Here is a 23,935-nt window from a genome sequence, read left to right on the forward strand (position 1 = left end):
CCTTCAAACCTTAAAAAGGTAACACGCATCCTGGAAAAATGATAAAGAAATATCATTTCCCAGCTTCCACTTAATTTAAACTGTTATATCATGTATTTAACTTATTCCACAATGCCTTCCAACCACTTGACTTACTGAACAGGAAACGTTGCCAGCAAGCATTTTGAACACTCTCCCACTGATTTTGCTCATGAAGAGAAGAGGTCAGTTTTACTGGCTTTGCAAGAAAAACATTAGCTCCATGTTACAGAAAAAGAAAGCACAGAATATGTGGGTGTAATTGGTAGGGCTTTGTCTCTTCCAGCAAGAAAACTAGTCATTGAGATTTCTGAAAGCAGTCATAGTTTTACTTTGCTTTATTTGGAGCTTGATTAAATATTGGAATGAACAGCGAGACTATATTGCACTAAAGGATGAGGTAACCCATGTGATAAACAAATTTATAGGAAGCAGATCACAGTGTGGGCATCAGATAGTCTTCAATTAAGAGCAACAGGATTCAAGAAAGGGGATTTGCTCCATAAAATATATTCATATGTCTGCAGACTTAGGTGATGTACCAAGGAAAAAGAAAAACGTGTCTTCTCAACACTCTTATGAGAATACACAAAATGGCTAACAGTGAAATGTGTGGGTTTATAGACGTTATCTACTGTTGAACTCAGGCTATTAATACTTGAGAAGAGAATCAGTTGCTCCAAGGTCATTGTTACTCATAGCTACAATAGATCTATGCACAAATCACCAAAATCTGAGCATGTTGGAGGTCTAAGTGAATGGAGATTATTTATATGTACTAGCAGACATGAAATAAATATAAGGAATTATACAATGAAGCAATGAGGGGTACTCATTACAGGCGTTTAAGAATAGAGACCATGTCGCTTAATGATGCAAGAAATGATCAATTATCCAGAGTCAACAGTGAAAAAGAAATTGGTACCTTGTTTCAATATATCAGCTAATAATCAACGGTCTCATCTTCAGATTGGTACCAAGGGAAGGAAGATTCTGGACAACCACAGAAATGTCTGAAATACTATATAATAAACAAAGATTAAGGAAAAATCAGATTTGGTCTAAATATGTCAGTCTTTAGTAGCCACATCTACAGCAGAGGCGTCTTTAACTTCATTTCAAACAAACAAACAAACAAACAAAACCTATTTGTTCCTGGATTTTTCACCTGCTGTCATTACTTCAAGTACAGATTGAAATGAATATCAAGAATTAACATTTGATAGGTATGCAAAACCACATCTACTCCAAAACGGCCACACCTCCTAATAGTGTCAAATGGCCAAGCATACACAAACTGTCACACTCCAGGAAAGTCAAGTTATGTTATATTTCATGTAAGTTCCTAGAAAATGTAGTTTCCTGAGAGTTGTGGTGGCATCTGATCCTTACTGACTTAATGAAACTTCTCTGATTTATATACGAGTCTAAGCACCTTGGTTTAAAGCAGCACTATTGTGGATAGTCAGATTGCTTCACAATGGCAGAAAATTCTATCTGTCTTCTAATTTTCCTACTGCTCCAAATGTATTGGAATTAATTCATATACAATAAAGTTCTTCATTTTAAAGCTAAATTCAACCTTTTAGCATATTCATATAGTCTATAGTGACCATCATTTATCTAATTCCAGAATTGTAGACATCCCAATGGGAAGGTCCAAACCTGTTTAAGTCATTTAAGTTTCCTGCAAAATAATCAAATTTGTTTTCAATAGATACATGTATTCCAAAATTTTTCTTTCATGTTCCATGAACTCATTATAATTGGTACCTTTCATGTAGTGTGATATAATCAAGGTTCATCTGCTGCACAGCATGGGTAACTATTTGTCTTCTCTTTATGAACAAATCTTACTTTACTGTATTTTATATGCATTCTTCAGTAGAATTTATACTTTTTATCTGCGATGATGTTGAAGTTTTATGTGAGTAGCTGGGGTTGGATTTCAAGATCATATGTCAACTCATTGGTCACATTTCTGAGGTTCTACTAACTCTTCAACATGGTGGCAGCAGATTTTAGCCTCCTCAGCTATACTCTGCTTTTTTTTCCCACAGACTCCAGAGGAACTAGAGGATGTTTCTGACCTTGAAGATGACCATGAGGTCCGCAGTCACACCAGCATTCAGACAGAAGGGAAAACTGACAGGGTAAGTCATCTACAGAGGGATATCTCTTGACTGTGGGTAGTCCCTGTCAATCTAGGAAGCCTCTCATTCATGAAACAGTTGGATCTAGATCTGACTCTCTGAAACACAAAGAGAAAAGCCTTAGACTTTAGGAGTAGCATGCTAAGAAGGTATTTTCTCTGTCTTGAGAAGTCAGCCTGAGGACTCTAAGATGTCCTAGGAAATCATTCCTTGCTGTTAACCATTTTGTATAAGTCATGTGAATATGAAAGTGAAATTCATACATGTTCTTTTGGTGCAGAGAATAGAATGCAGGATTTTGTAAATATAGTCTGAAAAGATAGGAAACAAGATCTACTGAATCAGTAACAGGGACTTTTTGTCTTGTCTTGAATACTATCTTCTGCACCTCAAAACACACATATGCACACACACACACACACACACACACACACACACACACACATATTCAGAGAGAAAGAGAGACAGAGACAGACAGAGACAGACAGAGAAGGAAAGTTTTTCCTCTAACTTTTGTGGTAAAGATAGCCTATGTTTCTATTTCATCTGCATATACTTTTCTGAAAATAAATACCACTTTGTCATAGTCAGAAAGTATTTGGTAATATACGGCTCAAAGCTTCCATCTTGAGATTAGGATTTTTGCTTGTTACTTGGTTTGTTAATTTGCTTAGAGCTAATTCATACCAGGATCTGTCTGGAACACATAATATCTAAGTGTCATTTTCTTCAGATCTAGCTGTTATCATTGTTAAGATGTGGAGTCAGAAAGTAGCAATAAAGAAGAAATGTGTTTTGCTGCTGGCAAATTCTGCTTCAGGAGCTAGTGGAGTATGTTTGTGTCATTGGGATCAAGATAGGTCTCAAGGCTGACAAGCCATTCCTGGGACAAAGTTTGATTAACAAAAAGGAAACATTGTATCTGGATAAACATGACTGTTTTTACATTCAGGATTTACACATGTAGACGATGAATCCTTTGTTTAGACACTTCAGATTTCTTCAGATAGAAAATGAGGACTGGATCATATGTTTTCATGTTTCCTTGGTAACTTCAAATAAGATGATATGTATGGGGGTGTTTTAAAAGCTTTAAATCTTAATAATGGAAAGGTAAAACTTGTATTATCTCTATGTTTAATCATATCTAGTCTGTGTACTGGTTACAACACAGTTACATAAACCCTGTTGGGCCTTTCATAGGACTGCTTATATTTTTTAGGATCATTCAGAAATTTCTCTACATTGTAGAATGTCTTCCATCTGTATAGAGGTCTATAGCAATCTAGTTTCTCTTTATTGACTCTGTGTGAAAACCTCACCACATCCAGTAACAAGACTGTCTGATCTGCTAGAAGCAAAATTTGATTTCTCCTAACACACACCTCTGCCCCTTTACTTTCCACTCTGTATATTCCAAATGACTCAGGTATTCTTTCCATCTCTCCCTAATCCTCGCCTGTAAATATGATGTGAAATTCCTTTGGAAAAATGAGTAGTCATCATGAATCATATACCTCTACTTACACTCCTTTGGGTCTGGTATTCACATTCCTCAGACTCATTTATAACTAGCACGTTCTCTTTCATTTGGTGATTGGAAATTCTTAACTATTCTGCACATGTTCTCAATGGGTCCCCTTTGGAAATGATGAGTTTAAATGCATATAGTAATACATAGCTTGATAAAATTTGTTTGGCCACACTTCTGAATCATTATAGTCGTGTTATGGTAATAAGTAATATTAATCAGGGGTTTCTCCCTCACCTTTGATTATTCAGCTCCCAGATAAAAGACACAAAACCTTTATATTTACGATAAGCTTTATAAGCACTAGGGCTGGGCAGGTACCTACCCTCTATGCTGTCTACTTCCCTAGCAATAGCCCTGAGTTACAAAATACTGTGTTCCATCCTGGGCTTCTCTTAACTCCAATTGGCCAGCCCTCATGGTTATGTTTTCATAGCTCACCTATCCCATGATGTCATCTCCTCTCTTCACCTTCTCCTTTGCTTCCCTTCTCTTCAGACCTCAAGTCTGGGAACCAAAACCTTGCCTACCACTCTTTCGTCCAGCTACAGGCTGTTGGCATCTTTATTCAACCAATAGTTAGAAATTAAGGAGCAAGGTTATATAGCATCACTTGGTGTATGTGAGGATTCCCTCTTCCCTGAGACAACCAGAACTTAAGGGTCAGTATTTAGCACTACAATATATTGCAAAAGGCCAAACCTCAATAGAATCCTTCTCAAACAATTCCAATCCTTGGAGAATAAGCATTCAAACATATGAGCCTATGAAGTCCACCGTCATTCAGACCACAACAAAAACTTCTTTGATAAGTGAAAAAAGTTTTTACAATCAGATATTCGATTATTATTCATATGAGTTTCGTAGGACCTAAAACTGATGGCATAAATTCTATTTTAGGATAGAGATGAACAACAAGTACCATGAACAAACCTGACATAGTCCTAAGGGAATAAGAGACAGAAACCAACTCAGAGTACCAACGATGTCTTAGTAGTAGGATCTTGCCATAGTAAAATCTACTTGTAAACAGTAAAAATAAAAATTTTAAATTTAATTATTTCATAATATACACACTTTAACAGCATGTTTCAGTGTATATCTGTCTTATAAGTTAATTACAACCTACTTTACCTTTAAATTAAGATATGGATAATAATAACAAAAAAAATAGGACAAGCCTGTCTCTAACATAGATCACCTGACCAGATCCAAGAAATTGTTTTAATAAGTTTCAAAATCTTGGCTAGACATTATATGTCCCCAGCACTTTCCTATTCCTTCTAATGAAATGGTGATGCCGTGGCCCTTACTCTTGTGTCTGAGATCTTATCTTCTTATTATACTCAGAATTTTTGTTTGTTTTTTGGGCCCATTATACTGCTTCTTTAAATCTATTTCATGAATACCAACACTTTGGGGAAATACCATAAGATCCATCATGGATCTTTCTGAGAATCATTTGAATGATTATACCTGGCTCTGTGTTAAATTCATGGTCTCTAGGAAGACAAGTATTTGAATTCCTTTCTGTTCATTGCATGATGAAGGACTCAACATATATTTTTTTCTTTTTTGCTTCTTAAATTATGCACACTCTGTTATATTGGACATGCACTGGAATCAATTCCAGACACTACTTAGGCATTGAGTGACGGTTATTTATTATCATTTTATTCTCTGTGTTTCACTGCTAGTAGCTTTGGCTTAGCATCATCTGTTATAGCTGTCATCAGCTGTAAATGCCATTGGGTATTGTAAAGGTCTGTAACTAAAAATAATGATTCAGAGTCTGCAGACAATGAGAGACAAATATTAAATGACCAATAGTGCTTGCCATATGAAGTGGCAATTGGAGAGCCAAGCAAACATGATTATCTCAATATTGAGCACGGGAATTCTCTAAACCAATGGTGTTATTATATCTACTGAACAGGTCCACAGTGACACAGAAGCTTGCTTATATAATAGATTTACAGAAGATTGTTTACAGACCTTATTGTGTACTCTGTTCATGCTTTAATCAAACATAATATAGGATTTTTTAAAAAACAATCTTATATTTTAAAAATGAATGAGGTAGGAAAATAAATTTATCTTAAGGCTTATTATAGACTTACTCCCCAAATTTATGGTAGTAAAGCTTTTGTATCCACCTTTTCTTAAACTAGGCTATACCCAGACTAAATTATATTTTTGTATAAGCATAGCAGTTCTGAGTATTGAGTAATGCATTGTAGTTCACACAGCATCTCTTAGTTTGTATTTAGGTCTTTTAAACAAAAGACTTGACATTAGTATTTATTATTTGTCTCTCCTTAATTGTGGAAAGTGGAGAATGAGATTTAAAGAATTTAAATAGTTTATGCCAGTCATGTTGATTGTGACAAAATCATAGGTTTCCTGGCGTCATGCACACAGTTTCTAGAACAGCACATTTATGGTGTAGATTAAAGCTCTAAAGACTCAGTATAGAATTGACAGTACAACTCTCCCCTGGGAAAATGATTTATAGAACCAAAGACCATGTCATGAAATTAATCATTCCTGTAGGCCTGTTTTTTTTAAATACCTACTTTAATAAGCATACTTAAACATTTTAACCTCCCTTCTAGCCTACCACCCACGAGACGTAGTAGAAATGAAAGATAATAGGGTAAAGAAGGATGTGGACCTGTTTAGAAATAGTCCTTTGGGGTAAATCCAATCTGTGTTTTCAAAATATCAGCAGTTTTGTTCATACCAATCAATAGTAGTAGCTTGATCCACTCACAAACACCATCCATGAATCAGCAGTGGCAGTCTGATACAGAAGAAACTGTGAGGCTCTGCATATTGGCCTGAGTTCGAGGAAGTGGCAAGAAGCCACTCGAATACTAATACTACCAGAAATTCTTTGGTGCATTTGTCTCTACAAAGTCATGACAAATGATGATCAGCAAAGAGTGGCAAAGAAACTAATACCACACAGTGTCATCAGCAAGACCAGTATTAGCAAAGCCCGACAAAGACCAGCAAAGAGTGACAAGGTGAACCAATGCCACACGGTGTGGTCTACTGTCTGTTGGATTATATTTATACCCTTTCTAAAGATGACATGTTCTCTTAATTGTCTGCTCTAGCAAAACATCTCATGCCCTTTTTTCATGCAGCTTTCAGGAAAACACCATATGTCTGTTCTAAGGAAAACATCCTCCCATGTGTCTGCTTCAACAAAAGCATCATCCTCTCATAAGACAGTATCCAGAAAAATAGCATATGATATATGACACAGCTTAGTCTCAAAAAAAACCCCAGCAAATTTCCACTTCTTACTCCTACTTGAATCTTATAAATTTCTAAACGGCCCAATGCTAGATCTTCTATCAGTTGGAAAATTAGTTTGATGATCTACATTCAGCATCTACCTGGTAATGCTCATTCATTCACAATTTTCTGTGGTAGTTTATTTCCTGTTATTGAATGGGGCTTTAGGCAAATAGAGTTGGACAGTAGGAGAGTTTTTATTTTTTTGATGGCGGGAGGGGGCAATAAACTCAATTTTCCCATCATGGAACTCACAGGAGAAGAGGCAATGATGTTGCACATGACCACTATTGAGCTGACATTGTGTTTTGTTTCAATAATAGAAAAAAAAGGGAACTCTGATTCTCAAATAGGTCCCGGATATATCTTCTGCAATTGGGACAACAGAGGCAGTTGAGTCTCAGTAAATTGTTTCAGCATTAGTAAGGGAGCAGCTAAAAGAATGTTCCTCAAACCTTCTTGGGTGACAACTACATATTTAAAGATGCTTAATAAAGTGAACTGAAAGGATGTAGTTATTGAAATGCAGGGAGGAGTGATTTAGCTTCTAGCAATGCCAACAATGTAGAAGTCAAGAGTATGGGATTTAGAGTCACATAACAATAAGTTCGAATCTTAGCTGTATTACTTACAACAAATGACTTTGAAAAAGTTCTACTTCTGATGCTCAGTTTTCACACTTGTAAAGGTATAATAGTATCTATTTTATGTGGGCTTTAAGAATAAATTATATATGTGAGAAATTAATTCAGCTCTTGCCTGAGAGGATATATTCTATCAATTTGTATTTTATGTTCTTCTGATATTATAAGATGGCAATAATCTTCCATAATTTCACTTGTTGGGGTTTCATTGACCTTCAGCCAAATACAGACATTTCTTTTTTCAAATGGAAATTTCCAGAAATAAACAATTCATGAATTTTAAATTACATGTGCTCCCTATCACTCATCTTACATGGGAGGTAAGTCGCTTTTATTCAGCCCATCCATTCCGTGTCTACCACCATCTGATTATCCATAGTGTTGTTACTTCAGTGCTCCAGTCAACGGTATTAACATTTCAGCACTGTAATTGAGTAAGTGTTATTCTACCCAATATGTCCCTAAGCTGAAAGAGTAGCAACGCTAGCAATTTTAAGAGTATATTTTTATAAGTATTCTATTTTGTTACTTGATGAAAATCAATAAAATTTATAAATTCGGCATAGGACTAGCTTCTATCCATATAAAACTTAATACCAAGTGTAGCTTCAGGCATCCATTGGAACACATATTCTCTAGCTAAGGGAGTACAGTAAGACACTTGCTTTCATGCTACTGAACATTTTGACATCTTAAAGACCCTGCTACCAAAAGTCTTTTGAAGTATTTTGTTTCTGTTTTGCTTTTTGAGAAAAGTAAGACATCCGGAGACACTTCAAGAGTTTAAAAGGAATTTGGCTTTGATGTGATTTACAGATGAAACCAGAATACATGCGATCACATAGGGTACAATGGAGCTGAAACAGAGTCCAAACAATTAACTCTTTACAGTAGACCAAACAGAGAAAACATATCCAAGGATAGTTAAGTTCTTGGGTTTTTCATTGTTGGTTAGAAGCCTGGTCTTGTCGTCTAGGAATTCTTCTTTGTAGTGTTTTGGTAGTTTGGCAATCCATATAATCTGTCTCTATCAGAGGTCTCAACCACATTTTTAAGGTTACATTTTATTTTATTTTCCATCATTTATTTATTTCTCCACTTTACATCCAGATTGCAGTCCTTCCTCTCCTCCCAGTTCCCCATCATGGAATTCCTTCCTTCATTACTCCCTCTTCTTCACCTCTAAGAACAGGGATCCCCACCCCTGGATACCAATCCTCTTTGGCTCCTCAAGTCACTGCAGGGCTAGGTGCATCCTCTTGGATTGAAGCCAGACAGGACACCCCAGCTAGTCAAGCGGGATCCACAGACAACAGAGTCGTGGTAAGCCCCTGTCCCAATTGTTCAGGACCTACATGAAGACGAAGCTGACCATCTGCTACATATGTTCAGGGGTCTAGGTCCAGTTCTTGTACATGATTTGTTGGTGGTTCAGTCTCTGGAAGCCACCAAGCAAGGGTCCAGGTTAATTGACTCTGTTAGTCTTCTTCAGGGGTCTTTATTCTATTCAGTTTTCTCAATCTACATTTTTTTTTAAAGAAAGGCATGTTATTCAGTAAATGTGTAACCTTACAAAGATAGTCATAACCTCTGATAGAGACAGGAAAGTCTCATGCTGGTAATCCCAGTCACCTCAAAGTTTTACAGAAACTGAATTCCTATTTTTTGTTCTATTATACATACTGGTTAAAGGGAAGAGACTTGAAATCACATCCTAATATTGCCATGTTGGAGACAGTTTTTCCAGGTAAACATTTAAAAATTACCTCAATTTCTATACTGGCCCAAGATGTGTCCAGTGTTTCTTCCCTTCACCCACACGGCTTAAGAACAAGTAAAACCTTAAGTAGGCCCTGTCTCCCACAATTAAGCCAGATCGTGGTAGCTTACAAATGAGGGTTGGTAAAGGGGGAGTCATTCAATAGGACTTAGTAAGGCCTGAGGTCTTTTTCTGAAGGTATCTGAAGCTGTGATCTTTAATTGCTGCAACTGTTTGTGTATACTTTTTATACTTGCATTTTTAATTTCAACCATTGTCAGTTCATCTTTCAGCATGAAGTCCTGACACTTTTAAAAGAGCTCCTGAACCGTATAAATTACAGCTCAAATAAATGTACTTGTGAGTTTATCATATATTTATTATTTACCCAGGAGGATTTCATAACTTGTAAGCCCACTCCTCTCTAAGGAAATATCGCTGAGGCCATTGAGATCATATCAGTTCTATAAATAGAAGCAAATTAGAAGAGGAATGAGAACAGTTGCCTAGGTTACTGGACACAACCTCAAAATGTCAACAGCATCAAATGAATTGGAGCATATCAAATCTTAAAATGATTCTTGGTAGGTTAAAAAAAAACTACCCATGTTCTCTGCAAGTTCATGTTGGTGATACAAATAACTACCTCATTACTGCTTGTCTACAGGCAGTTAGTCCAATGTCCTGCACTATGGGAATATGAAAAAAAACCCAACCACAGATGGGTCGTTTATTGAAAATAAAGAATGGAATGGTTTTTAATAAGCCCTATTTATTATCTGAATATGCTTCCAATAATAAATGTATTCTGAATTACCATACAGCATATGAAGAGATGTGACCTCATTACCTTCTTCATGATATAATTTGGCTTTGGTTATTATGAAAAACAGTGCAAGGAGACCTGGCTAAAATTACATGGTACAACAGCCCTTCCAGAGAACACTGGGACCTTCCAGATCATGAATTTCTTTTTACTCAATTTTGCTTCTGATAATCACTCTGGTTTTTACACATCTTCTATTTTTTTCTTGGATTTCATATTTATGTACAAGTATGTGCATTTGCTTGTATGTTCATATGTACATGGATACTTAAGTATATGTGCAGTTGTGTATATTCATGATGAATGTGTGAAGTTCAGTGGCAACCTCCTCGGGCTAACATTCAGCTTTAATTTTAGAGACATGTTCTATTATTGGCCTTGAGCTTGCTGAGAAGGCTTGGATACTAGCTGGCTACCTCCTGTTCCCACCTTCCCAATATTGTTGGGAATCACAGGTGGGTGCCATACCAATTGGTTTTCTTATAGGTGAGACATGAGGAACAGGGTCAGGCATGCACAGTTAGTTCGTTACTGACTTGGGTTTTCACTGGGTCCATCTCTGTCTTTATAAACATCAGGGTCCATTTTATGTCTTTTCTATATCCTGAGATTTTCCAGGTCTTCCCATTTTGCCTAGACATTCTTGTAGAGTACCAGGATTTATAATCCCATTATCTCACAGCTCTAATTAAATCTTTTTCTCCTACATTCTGCCTTCACATGAATACAGACCTACCTGTTTCCTGCAATTCCAAGATTAACTGCCTCAGTTTACCCCACAAACTTACTCAAATTATACATCTCTGGACAATTAGAAAATTCAACCAATTCAGTTCTAAATCTAAGAGTAATTTTTTAATCTTTCCATACTTTGTCATAAACTAGTCTTTTTCTAACTTATTTACATTTTCCTAGACTTATCTATTATTTCTATAATGTCTACTATTAAGAACTTGCATCAGGAAAGACTTTGGCCTAGGCTACTGTGAGAGTAAACCAATGTCAGAATAAAGTCTGTGTTCCAGTTTGCTTTAAAAAATGGGCTGAAGATTTTTCAGAGATGAAATTATAGGAGTCGAATATGATTTCCATTGCTAATTAATTTGACTACCAGTCAACTTATGGGTAAATTTCTTTCCATGGTCAAATGTTTCTTTTGAAGTTGGGCTCTTTCCCTTCTGAAAAATTGGGGAAATGGGAGAGAATCTGGCTTACCTCACTTTCAAATGAATGGTTCCCACTTTCTAGAAAAAGACATTTGTATGCTATAAAATGGACAAGCTTTTAAGAATATTTCACAAAGAGGCAAAGAAATAATTTACAGTCATGAATGTTATAAAGAGGGTGTTGTAACAATGGGGAGGTAGCGAGTCCTACTTCCATTCCATTTGGGAACTACTAAAAGTTCCAAATGAGAGTTCCATTTGGGAACTACTAAAAGTTTATTCATGCTCAGGGGAGCATAAGGACATTCTGGTCATATCCTTAGTTCAGGTCCTGACGTGGTCTCGTGCATCAAGTCCTGACATTGTGTCTGTTTCCACTTTAATTATCTTTATTCTCTATCTTAAACTTATGTGATGTTTTTGAAGACACTTGATATTTCACCATACTTAGAAAATAGGAGTCAGGGTCTGAGTGCCATTTCTTGTGCTGTTCATATTAAGTTCAGCTCATCACTGCCCTGTGTAAGGGACCTCTAGATTAGGTGCTTGCTTCTATCTTCCACATCTCGGTGCAATAGTTTCCCTCCAGTCCTACCTCTTTCTTTATCAGCTACTGCTAGGCATTTGTCTTCCACTCAAGAATTTATCTACCTGTGAATGTCACAGTCACCTCAACAACTTTTATTTTCCCTCTTCACCAGTAAATACTTATTCTTCTGTAGAATTCTACATTGGCTCAGAATTTCATACCTAAACAGTCTCACTCAACCATGCATCAGTGATACAAATATCCTTATATCATAGCATTCATTGTTAGCATGGAATCTCTCATTATGGATTTTGAACTCTAAATTAGAGTTCTCTCTATTAACCTATTAATATAAGGAAACATGCTTATCTCAGTGCTTTCAACTGTAGAGTGAAAGCCTACTTTGTTGTATACACACACACACACACACACACACACACACACACACACACACACACACACAAACCTAGGAAGGCTGAAGTATTGGATTTGAATGTGAAATGTCCCCCATACTTTCATGTGTTTGAACCCTTGGCGCCCAGCAGGTAGTGCTATTTAGGAAGGTTCTGGAATACCTTTAGGAGATGGAGCCTTGCTGGAAGACTTGAGTAACAGGGACAGGCTTCAGATTATTTAGTAATCTCGCTTCCTGTCTGCTCTTTGTTTCTTGACTGAAGACAGAAAGGAATAGATTCCTGTCTTGCAGGCTTTGACTACCATGGCAAACTTTATCAACTCACCTGTAAAACAAAAAGTCCTTCTCCATTTTAAGCTGTTTTTTGATCATGCATTTGACAAAACCAACAGGAGAAGTCATGGCTACAGGTGGCAAGGAAAACTTCCTCCTGAGGTGTCTTGTTTTAAAAGAACTTTAGTTCTTTTAAAATGATAATGTAAGCAAATCCTTCCTTCCTAATGATTTACATGAGCTAGATAAATTCCTAGCCTACCATTCTAAATTGCTGAATAACTACTGACAACTTATGTCAGCCAGCACTAGTAACAATAACTATGCCCCTTTTGCAAAACCCTTCAGGTGCGTTTTCATTCCTAGCTGTGTAAGATACACAAATCTGCAACATCTCCCCTGTCTCCAACCAATAAGCCACCATAACTCTAGTGAGCATGGTTCTATCCTGGGCCTCTGGGAGAGCTTCTGAAATTTTTCATTAAATCAAGATTATTTGGCATTTCTGTACTAGCTTATTTTGCCTATGATCAATTTTGTTTCAGGTGATAGAATTTTCTTCTTTTAAATAGCATTCCATTGTGTGAGTACATATGTTACATTTTCCATAGGCATTTACTTCATAATGTACACCTGATCCCATACCTCAGGACTAATGGATAATGCAACAGTGGACATGGGGCTATAGATTGCTTGTGGGTTCATAGATTTTAATTATTATATATGAATGTCCAGAAGCAAGACTGATGTGTGATGTGTTGACACTACTCTTACTTTTCTGAGGAAACTCCTTATTGTTTTCTTTTATATGCTCTATTAATTTTCATTCCAATTGTGTTTTCCCACAATTCTGCCTATAACCCCCTTGATAAGAGTCATTTTTAACAGGGGTAAGATGATAGCTCATCTTTTCAGAATTTCACTGAAGGCCAATAATCATTACTTTTCTGTATGTCTTGCTATAAATATCTTCATGTAACTCTTGGTTACTTGCTTGCCTTCTCTTGGGAAACGTCTAGACCCTTCATTCATTTTTTTTTCCTATGAAGCTTTTCGTTCCTATAATTATTCATTCTCTATCATATGTGTTGCTGGCAAATATTTTCATCCAAACTATGAGTTATTGCTTACTTTCTCCTTGTCATGTGGAATCTTTAATTTGCTTCCGTTGGTTTTGTTTTCATCTTTGTTGATTGAACTTGGGTATTCATGTCTATTAACCCTTTGTATAAACTGATGCCAGGGATTATGCCTTTTGTACTAGGATATTTATGCATATTTACATTTTAATAAAAGATTTGTTGCATCATATGTATGTTGTGCATGTATGTCAGAATCCATGGGGTGTATGTATGCAAGTACACATGTGTATACACATGCATTTGTTTGCATATGGATATCAAGGTCAAACTTGGACACTGGGTGTCACACTCTGAATTTTTCTCTACCGTGTGTATTTGGGCAGGGTCTCTCAATTAATTCTGAGCTCACTGATAACAGTTAGTCAAGCTTGTTCTAGGTATTTCCTGTCTCAGCCTCTGAAGTACTAGAATTGCATATGGGTTGCCATGCCAGCATGGCATTAATGTGTGTGGTGGGGATCAAAACTCTAATCTTCACACATGCGTGACATATTGTTTACCCACTGAACCATCCCGCTAGCACCTCAACTGCTATGCCTTTTAATGTCAGGAGCTATACTCCTTAATTCATTAGATCTTTGCATATGGTGTGAGGTAAATGGACAGTCTATTATTTGTGTGTATTGCGGTTTCACAGCAGGACCATTACAAAAATATCTGTTTTTCCTTCACTTGTATGATAGACACTTATGCCAAAAATTGACTGAAATAAATATGAGCTGTTTTGCTCTTTCTCTGTTATGATGCTTCACTCTCTAGTTCCGTGTCTGTTGTTATGTTTGAACGATGCTGCTTTTGACTATCATAGGGTTGTAATCGAGTTTCTGGTTAGACAGGATAATGTATACATTTTGAATTTTGTCTTCATATGATTATTTTTACTTTTACTTTTTATAAACACTGCCTGATTAGCCTAGAACAGACAGGACACTATGCTAAAGTTCAGCAAGAGCCATATCTCCTTGCCATGCAAATCCTGGAACAGTAGGCATGCACCACATTGTACTTTTCTCTCAAAATGGCTTTCATTAGTTGAGAACTGGTACCAATTCCATATAAATGTTAGAGCTTTTCTCTTATGTATATGAGTGTCTTGCTCACATGTGTTTCTGTATGCTACAATTTATCCTTAGAATATAGAGACCACAAAAGGGGAGTCTAATTCCATGGATTATATTTGCTAGCCAACTTGAGGATGCTGAGAATCAAACATGGGTTGTCTGGAAGGGCAGACAGTGCTCTGAACCACTAAGGCATTTCTCTAGCACCTTTCTCTCAATTTCCTTTTTGAATAGTTTGTTGTTTTAAGATACAGTATTGATTTCATATTTTGACTTTGTATTCTATAAGTTTAACAACTTAATCATCTGTCAACCTTAGCAGTATCTTAAGGAGCACTTTAGATTTTCTTTCTGTATTTAATATTGATAACAGACTGTAGCAAATTTACTTCTTTATTCTATTTTGATGCCATTTATTTCTTTCTCTTCTCTGATTGCTCTATTCATAGACTATTCATAGGACTTCCAGTCCTATGTTAAATTGAAGTGGTAAGAATTCCCATCCATTTCATTTTTCTAATCTTAGTGGAAAAGAGTTTGCCTTTGGTCATTCATACATCAACTGCAGCTTTTAAGACATAGCTTTCATTGTATGGAAATACAGTCCTTCTATGCTTAATTAAATATTTTATCACGAAGAGATGTTCAGTCTGTCAAATTCTGTGTTTTTTTCTAAACCTTATAATCTGGTTCCAAATTCTCTGTCCCTATCGTCTCATGATCTTTGAGCATTCTATAGACTAGTGTTTTCCCTGAGTCTGAATGCATGTCTTTTTCTATGTCTCCATGGTCTGCCTTCTACTTTCTTGATGTTCCAATTCTTGAAATCTGTGAGATGAGCTCAACTTTTTCCCACAAAGTTTTCTCACTACTTTAGTGTCAGTTGACTTAATGATGCAAATATAAGAGAGGATGCTGTGAAACCACTGAACTATACCTCCCTGTGGGTAGAAAGAAAGGTTACTGGGAATCCACTGCCAAGAATAGTATCTCCCTGGGGACAGAAAGAAGCGATGTGGCAGAGAAAGCAAGCAGATTTTATATGACAGTCATCAGGGTGGGATTTTTGAGTCAATATAGGCTGTTCAGATTGGCTAGAATCTATATGTGTTTGATGATGTAGTTGACTTTGGGGGTAGATTAAGTGAGGTAGTATTTTTCCTGGGAAACAGAAACCAGACTTTAAACTTCTATTTACCCATTCATAATTCTTCTGTCTGCCTGGTTATAATTCTTCTGTTTAGGACATTGCTACCAACATTGTTTTTGTGGAGAACCCACTTTTATCAGTAACTGCTCAAATGCAGTCTAAACTATTATTTACTGACTAAGCTAAATAGCAAATATTCTTTAAAATATTAATATAATACCAGTACTCAAGAGGCTGAGGCCAGAGGACCACTAGTTGAAAGTTAACGAGATCTGTCTGGTGAGTTTGAGGTGAGGTCAGCCTGGGCCATTATAATGATACCAGTCTTTAAAACTTAAATGAAATAAAAAATCTTTTAAAATGTTTGTCATAAGCCAAATATTAGTGATCATAGCTGGGAACACAGATATAGTGTATATTGAATAAAATGTTTAGCTGATGAAGATGTTCCGCAGTCTTTCATATATTCACAGACCATAAGGAAAGCCACAACTCAGTACATTCACCAGTTACACTGGTAGGGGCATCAGGTAGGTAAGCAGCAATTTTTCCTATGGATTTTCTATTTTATAGCTTTCTTATCTTTACATTTGGCAGAAACTAGATTCTTCTAACATAGTGATACCTTCCTCCATGGAAAACATTAGGCCAGATACAAACATTAATAGTAAAGGGTTGGTAAAGTACAATAACTTCGTGTCTCAACCTTTCTCATTCCATCTTCCAAAAGTAATATGTTATAGAAGCCAAGTGTAAGTAACTGGTCAGCAATAGCTTCTTCAGAAGGATCCCAGTTTGTGTTTTTTGTTTGTTCACCTTGGAATTACCATCTCTAGTCTATCTATCATGAAATAATACACTCAGCTTCTCTTATGTTTCATATATATTTCTTACTTGATTTGAAATCAAATGTCATCCCTTTTTATGTTATGAGTCATTACATACAATTTTAGACAGAATACTTTAAAACATTATGTTCTCTCAATTCATAACTTCTCATACTAGGTTGTTTAAATAGATGTTTCCTGAAATTTCAGTCTAGGAGAGATTATTATTAAGTATTTTAATATGTTCTCACTTTGAAATAATGAATCTTTATTAAAATGAATAAATTTTTATCCTGCATTGATTACTTGGAAGTTCTACATAAAAATTAATGGGTGGTAATTATTTCAATGCCTTGTTCTTAGCCCATTCATTTTAGAAATGATTAATAACAATACAAATATTAACTTTTAAAAGCACAAGGGGGAAGAGAGGTGGCTAGCAGTTAATAGTCCTTGATGGTCTTGAAAAGGACCTGAGCTCAGTGTCCAACATCCATATTAAATAGTTCAAAACCATCTGTTTTTTCAATGTCAGTGTTTCTGACATTCTTTTCTGGTCTCTCCAGGCACCAGCATACATATTGGATATACACATGTAGCATACGCAAATGAAATTATACCTTTTAAAAATGGAAAAATCACCTATTATATGTTCCATAACCTACTTTTCTTATTAAAATTCTAGTTATCCGCCGGGCAGTGGTGGTGCATGCCTTTAATCCCAGCACTTGGGAGGCAGAGGCAGGCGGAATTCTGAGTTTGAGGCCAGGCTGGTCTACAGAGTGAGTTCTAGAACAGTCAGGGCTACACAGAGAAACCCTCTCTTGAAAAACCAAAAAAAAAAAAAAAAATTCTAGTTATCCAATAGTATTTTAGGCTGAGACAAGGTAGAATGTCCAGGGTAATAATGTTTTCAATAATTATAAGTCTCTGACATAAGCCTAAATTTATCTATTGTTACACTTAACATATTGGTATTTATAAATTGTTTATGTACAGTCTATTTCCCAACGTTAAAGACCATAAATTTTTATATGGAGTTATGCATAATTTCACTTGGGAATAAATTTAAACGGTATTATATGACCTTCCTATGTGAAATCCTTGTTGCCTAGAGAGCATAGCTCTCTACAAAATTTTGGAGGGTTTTTTTTTTCTCACTGACACAGTTTTAGTATATGGTATAGAAAACAAGAAACCTCTCAGAATACTACATCCTTATTTTGTTGGGCTTCCAGGAAGTACCGAGAACCCAAGCTTGACATCTATCCTGGAGAAGAGTGTTGAGATCAAAGAAGGAATTTTATTCACAGAGGGATCATCCCTCTCAGGGCCGAGAGGTCAAATGACTTTAAGAGTCTGGTCTCCCTTAACATTACTTGGGAAAGAGAAACTTTCAGGATCGTGGATTTTTATACTGGTAGACTTAGAATATACTGGTCTGGTCAGGAGCTGGAAGATGATTATCTCAGGCTATCATCCCAGGACTGGCACAACATTACCAAGGACTCTATTAATTAGGTAGCACATTTTTTGGTTTTTATTTTCTAAGAGACAATGGCTCAGAGAAACTGAGGAGGAAGAAAATGACTCTGGATAGAGTCAGAAACAAATCTGAGATAAGTGGGCCAGCAAGCTCTCTTTCCAATCCATCTATTAAGACATGATCCATTTATAGGGCTCTGGGGCTGGAAGTAGACCCCCTTATGCTTGGGGATGAGTTTTAGTGATATCAGCATTTATGGAGAATATTAGTCACATCTCTTATTGGTCAGACCAAATACATGAGAAGTGCATACTTAAGGTAAGAACGAATAAATTAATTTAAAGGTTGAGTGCATATAGATCATCCTGACAGCCCTGATTACCTTGAATCTGTGTCATGAGAGAGCCATAAATGCTGATTCCTGGTTCCTTCATCTTTATTCAATCCATGACCCGATCCCAAGGAAGAGTTTTGACACATTTAGGGTAGATCTCCCCAATTTTGCTGACTCTCAAAACTCAGAAATATGCCTACGTATTTATCTCCTGGATCATGTATTCTGTGATGTCGGGTTCCTAATATCAATCATTGCTAGTCTACCTCTTATCAAATTAACATCTAAAAACATCATTTTAAGATTATAACCTTACATTTTGTATCACTTACTTTTCTTGTGGCCATGATTAAATACGAGGAAAAAATAGCACTTTAGGAAAGAGTGTTTTAATTAGTCTTGTATTTTGATGCTACATTCCACCACAGAATCATGTGATAAGAGCTTGGGACAGTGGTTCGGATTTTATCTGCAAACAGATGGTAGAAATAAATGAATGTTTATGCTCACATCAAACTATCCATTTTATTTAGTTGAGGACCCCAGCCAATGAAGGATACCATAATTAGGGTAGATTTTTTTTCTACCTCAATTGACCTAATCTAGGTACCGCATCACACAGATGCCCAGAGGTGTGTTCCATGTTTTTGTTTGTTTGTTTGTTTGTCTTTTTTTTGATTCCTAATCATTTGATTATCAAGACTAGCCATTGAATACCCATTATCTATACAGGGTCATGGGCGTATCACAATATAAAGTTCATTCCCTGATACTCTCCATAGTTTTTAACAATTTAACAAATATTCAAAAGTGTAAGTAGAGTGTCTTTTGAGAATTTGGATATGTATTAACCATGAGTCCTTATAACGTTAAAATAAAACATATACAAATACAAAAAAAAAAGAAAGACGCATACACTATAAAATGCTGGAGACTAAATATTTCCATTCCACATGAGAGAAACAAATAATGGTGCACAGCAAAGAAAGACTGAATCAAAACAAGACCAGAAGTCACAAAGTCAAATAACAAAATGTATAGCTCCATGCCTAGTGTCTGAGTCTCACAGTGGAATCATCACAGCTCCCAAGGACTTGAGAGTTTCACTGCTTTCAGCTCTGCCATCTGAAAACGTATATCCTCTCTCTTGGGCCATTTTCACTCTATGCCTACAGCCTTTCTTGGAGAACATTTCATAGTTGGTTACATGAAGGAAATGAGTGTCTCTCTTGAAACTTAGGTTAAACTTCACAGCTTCATTCAGTAGATTCTTAGGGCATCTCTGCATATAGTCTGACCCTGCTATACATTGCCTGTCCTCAGAGCCCCTTGAAAGAGAAAGACAACACAAAGTGCCCCTACTCCCTCCATCACCAATTTCTGTAAAGTCAATAGCATGTGAACAAGACTCCCAAGTCATGCTGCCAATTGGGGGATGAGCATAGGTGCCTTAGAACATATATGCATTGGCTTTGGTGTGCTGACCCCAGGCAAATATTCTTCTAAGCTATTGATTTGATCTAGAAATGCCATTAGCTATACATTGAGTTTACACTCTGCCATTTCAAATGAATCTGCGGCTTCATAAAATAGAACATGGATGAAAGGGTGATGTCCCTCATGTCACCTTTCCTGTTCTCCCTGTATAGAGGACTTATTTTCTCTTTGGTGGCCCTAATGTCTTTAGGAATTATTGATATGATAAACTCACCTTATCTGTGATTTTCATATTAATCACACTCTTTTCCCCTGATCAAACCGAACTTATTTCATATCTTTCTTTTTCATGCAATTGATATATAATAGCATGAATGCCGTCTGTCTCGAAATTTTTTTTCTACTAAATGTATTAATTAATTCATTACTCTCAAGTTCAGTCTCACTAAGGTCTATGACACAAGGTCAGTGCAGTAGATTGCTTGTTAAAATGAGTTCAACCGGCCTCTGCCATAGCCCCCACTAATGTCCTTCTCCCCATCTGAAAACTCATGATTCATTCCTTTACTATCTGTCTTTCTCTTGGCATTCTGATCTTCCAAACTCTCACTATAGTGGCCCATTGAACTCTGCTGAGCGCATTCTAAGGATCATGGGAGTTTCTAAACTGAAGTTCTGTACTCTATCACATTTCTTTGCAAAACGGTTGGCAAGACCCAACAACCCCATAGTCACGTTAATCATAGCAGCAGCTCTGCTCTTCAGAAACAGTGTTCTGTGTTAGTTGCATTTCACCACCATAATCAAGTACATGAGCAAGGGCTTGTATTTGTTTATACAGTCTAAGGATATGCAGTCCACAATGGTGGTGCTTGTCACATTGTGTCTATAATCGGAAAAGCAAGATTGATAAATACCGGTGTTAGGCTTGCCTTCAACTCCTTATTCAGTCCATAACCCATCAAATGGAATAGTGCAGTCTACATTTAGAGTGGTTCTTCCCAGCTCAAGCTAATCCGTGAAGAAAATCCTTCACAGTCATGCCCAGTGCTTTGTCTCATAGATGGTCTTAGATCCTGTCAAGTTGACAGCTAATATACAGAGGATGTCTGAAACTCAGAAACAACCCTGTCCACATCAGATAGATGGATAATGTAAAACGCTGACTTTTGTTGGAAATAGATGGTAGAGTGACTGGAGAGCCTTGAGCCAGGAATGATATGATCTGTAATAGTTTGCACATGTCATTCTGAACATTGTGCTGAAAATAATCTGGGTGTGATATAAGAAGAAGTGGAAGGCTGGGAAGCCATTGCTGTCAGTAAGATGGGAGATGATAGGGGCTGCCACTTAGATGTTAGGAACAGAGCATCTGGAAATTGTTAGCTGTGCATATACGATGATGTGTGAGCTGTTCCAATTTTCTAAAGGATGAATATTGGGTATAAAACATACAGAGAGACAAGAGTTATGGGGCAACTTAAGATTTTTGTTGCTTAGCCCTGAGAAAATGTTCTAGCTATTTTTACTGATATGGAAAACACTCAAAATAGAGAACATTAGAGATGGTAAAATAAACAAATTAATGGTTAGTAATCCAGTTGGTCTATTAGAAAACCAACGATAGATGTCAAGTAGGCAGAAGTTGGGTTTACAAACTAGACTAGACATCATCTTCTATGCATAGATTAGAGTTTTAACTTTGAGTAATAACTTTACAACCTCCTAAACTTTACAGTTTTATCTATTACTAAATGGTCACTTTTTTCCTCAAATTTAAATTTTAGCTGTAGGTTGGCTTTAATTATTTTTCCCAAGACTCACCAATTTCAATCAATTTCTCTGTAGATATACCTGGTAATTTTAACACTGGCTTTTTAATGAGGCCACAAGCGACATCCCACTTACATAAGCAATATTTCGTCCAGCCACAGAAAGCATGCTACATTATAATTGGCTAGATAGCTGTTCAACCTCATCAGAAATTACATTTGTTATAAGAATAATAACAATTAAATGCCATCTTATTATCATATTTTAAAATTAAATGTAATAGCCCTTGTTGATAAGATATTTTTAAAAAGTAAACAATATACCTTATAGATATATATTAATACTGTATTAGTAACTATAGAAAACCTTTATCAGAGTATATCCTCTTACCATTAAGAATTTTGCACATATATAGAAAAAGTGACAGAAATATATACGAGGAAGTATATTCTGTATTTAAAGGCACATATGCATACAGACCTAGGACATACTTATGTATTCATATATATGTGTTACTGGAGGTGTTAGAAATAATGGCGTGCTGCTCGGCCAGCTCCTGGCCTCTGCCATGTTGCCGCTCTAACTTCCCGCACTAAGGGCATCAGCTAGCCAGAAACATTGGCCTGGGACCCATGGGACATTGGCATGGCTGTTGCCTCCGCCAGTCAGTTCTGTGGACTCCATGGCTCTAAGCATGGCCCTTGGGCCAACTCTGCCACCCTCATAGTGCTTGGCTCAACCCTAGACAATAACCGCCATCCTTGCTGTACCCAGTAGAAATAAGACTCTTAATACTTAAGATTATCCAAAGAATCTGTATATTAGCAAATACCCAATACACAAGATGCCCACACAATTAGATTGTAAACCCAATTGCCTAACCTTGAATTAATAACTACCTTAGACTGCTAGAGCCCCACGAACATCCGCGGACAGCTTCTCTCCTCTCTCCTCCTTCTCCTTCTTCTTCCTTCCCACTCCTAGCTCTGCCTATCTCTTCTCTAATGGCAGAGCTTCTGCCACATATATGTCCAAAAATGAAAAGCCCACAAAGGCCATTGAAAACATTTAATGGTGTTTGATATCTTACAAGAAAGGAAATAGATATAATTCTGTGATGAACCTGTATTTAATAGACACAAAGATATTTCATACTAGAATATGATCCTAGTATTAGAAACATAAGCATATATATTATGATTCCAGATTTGGAATATTATTTGAATAGTCACATGCACACATATCTAACAAGAATGTCAAGAATTTTTTAATGAAATATTAGCTTTAAAATCTCTATTGTATAAAATATTACTTTGAGAACTCACAAGTAATATCAATGATAGAAACATAACATAAAATATTAGATCTAATTAGAGATAACATAATGAAAGTAACACAGAAAGAAAAATAAATTCATAATACTATTTAGAGTTGATGCATAATTTTATAGAGAAAGGTGAAATAAATATACATGAAAGGAAAAAACTCTGTTTTGCTGATTTGTTTGCATCTACTAGCTTTGGAAAAAATTCACTGGGAACTGGAGATAGCTCAGTAGTTAAGATCACTGGGTTTTTCCAGGGGATCTAGGATTCAAGGTTGTATCTAGCACTCAAATGACAGCTCACAACTTTCTGTTACTTGGGTTATATGGAATCTGAGGATTCTTCTGGCTCTACGAGCACACATGTGGTGGACATATATACATGCATGCAAAATATACACATAAAATATAAATAAAATCTAATCAATAGAAAATTGTATGTCTTTACTAAACATGTTTATGCAGACAGTTTTTATCTTTCGATAGTGGCCATTAATTCTCCATTCAGACTCACTAAAATTACTGTTTATTAAAACAGAAAAGATCACTAGACATTTGATCCAACATCTCAAAGTTTAGATACATGATAGGAAGCCATTTTCCTTGATGACACAATGATAGAATTTCTGAGTCTCCCTCAGTCTCTCTTCTCAGTCCAAGTTTGTGTGATGGAATTTAGAATTCCTCATTGTAGTTCTGTTGCTTATCAATATGTTGAGAATGGTTGAAAGTGAGAACAACACTAAGAACCAGACAAGCTCATGAATAGAGATCGGTTTGT

General features: G+C 36.3%; 1 protein-coding gene across 1 annotated transcript in view; it reads left to right on the plus strand.

Moving 5' to 3' along the window:
- Nucleotides 1-23,935, plus strand: part of Ctnna3 (catenin alpha 3) — a 1,089,047-nt gene that overhangs the window by 979,784 nt on the left and 85,328 nt on the right. Inside the window, exon 9 of the mRNA XM_028785890.1 lies at nucleotides 2,079-2,171. Within this exon, the coding sequence (XP_028641723.1) occupies nucleotides 2,079-2,171 (93 nt within the window). The remainder of the gene's footprint in view (nucleotides 1-2,078; nucleotides 2,172-23,935) is intronic.

Source organism: Grammomys surdaster, unplaced genomic scaffold (genome assembly GCF_004785775.1).
Source record: "Grammomys surdaster isolate TR1022 unplaced genomic scaffold, NIH_TR_1.0 125363, whole genome shotgun sequence".
Lineage (NCBI taxonomy): Eukaryota > Metazoa > Chordata > Mammalia > Rodentia > Muridae > Grammomys > Grammomys surdaster.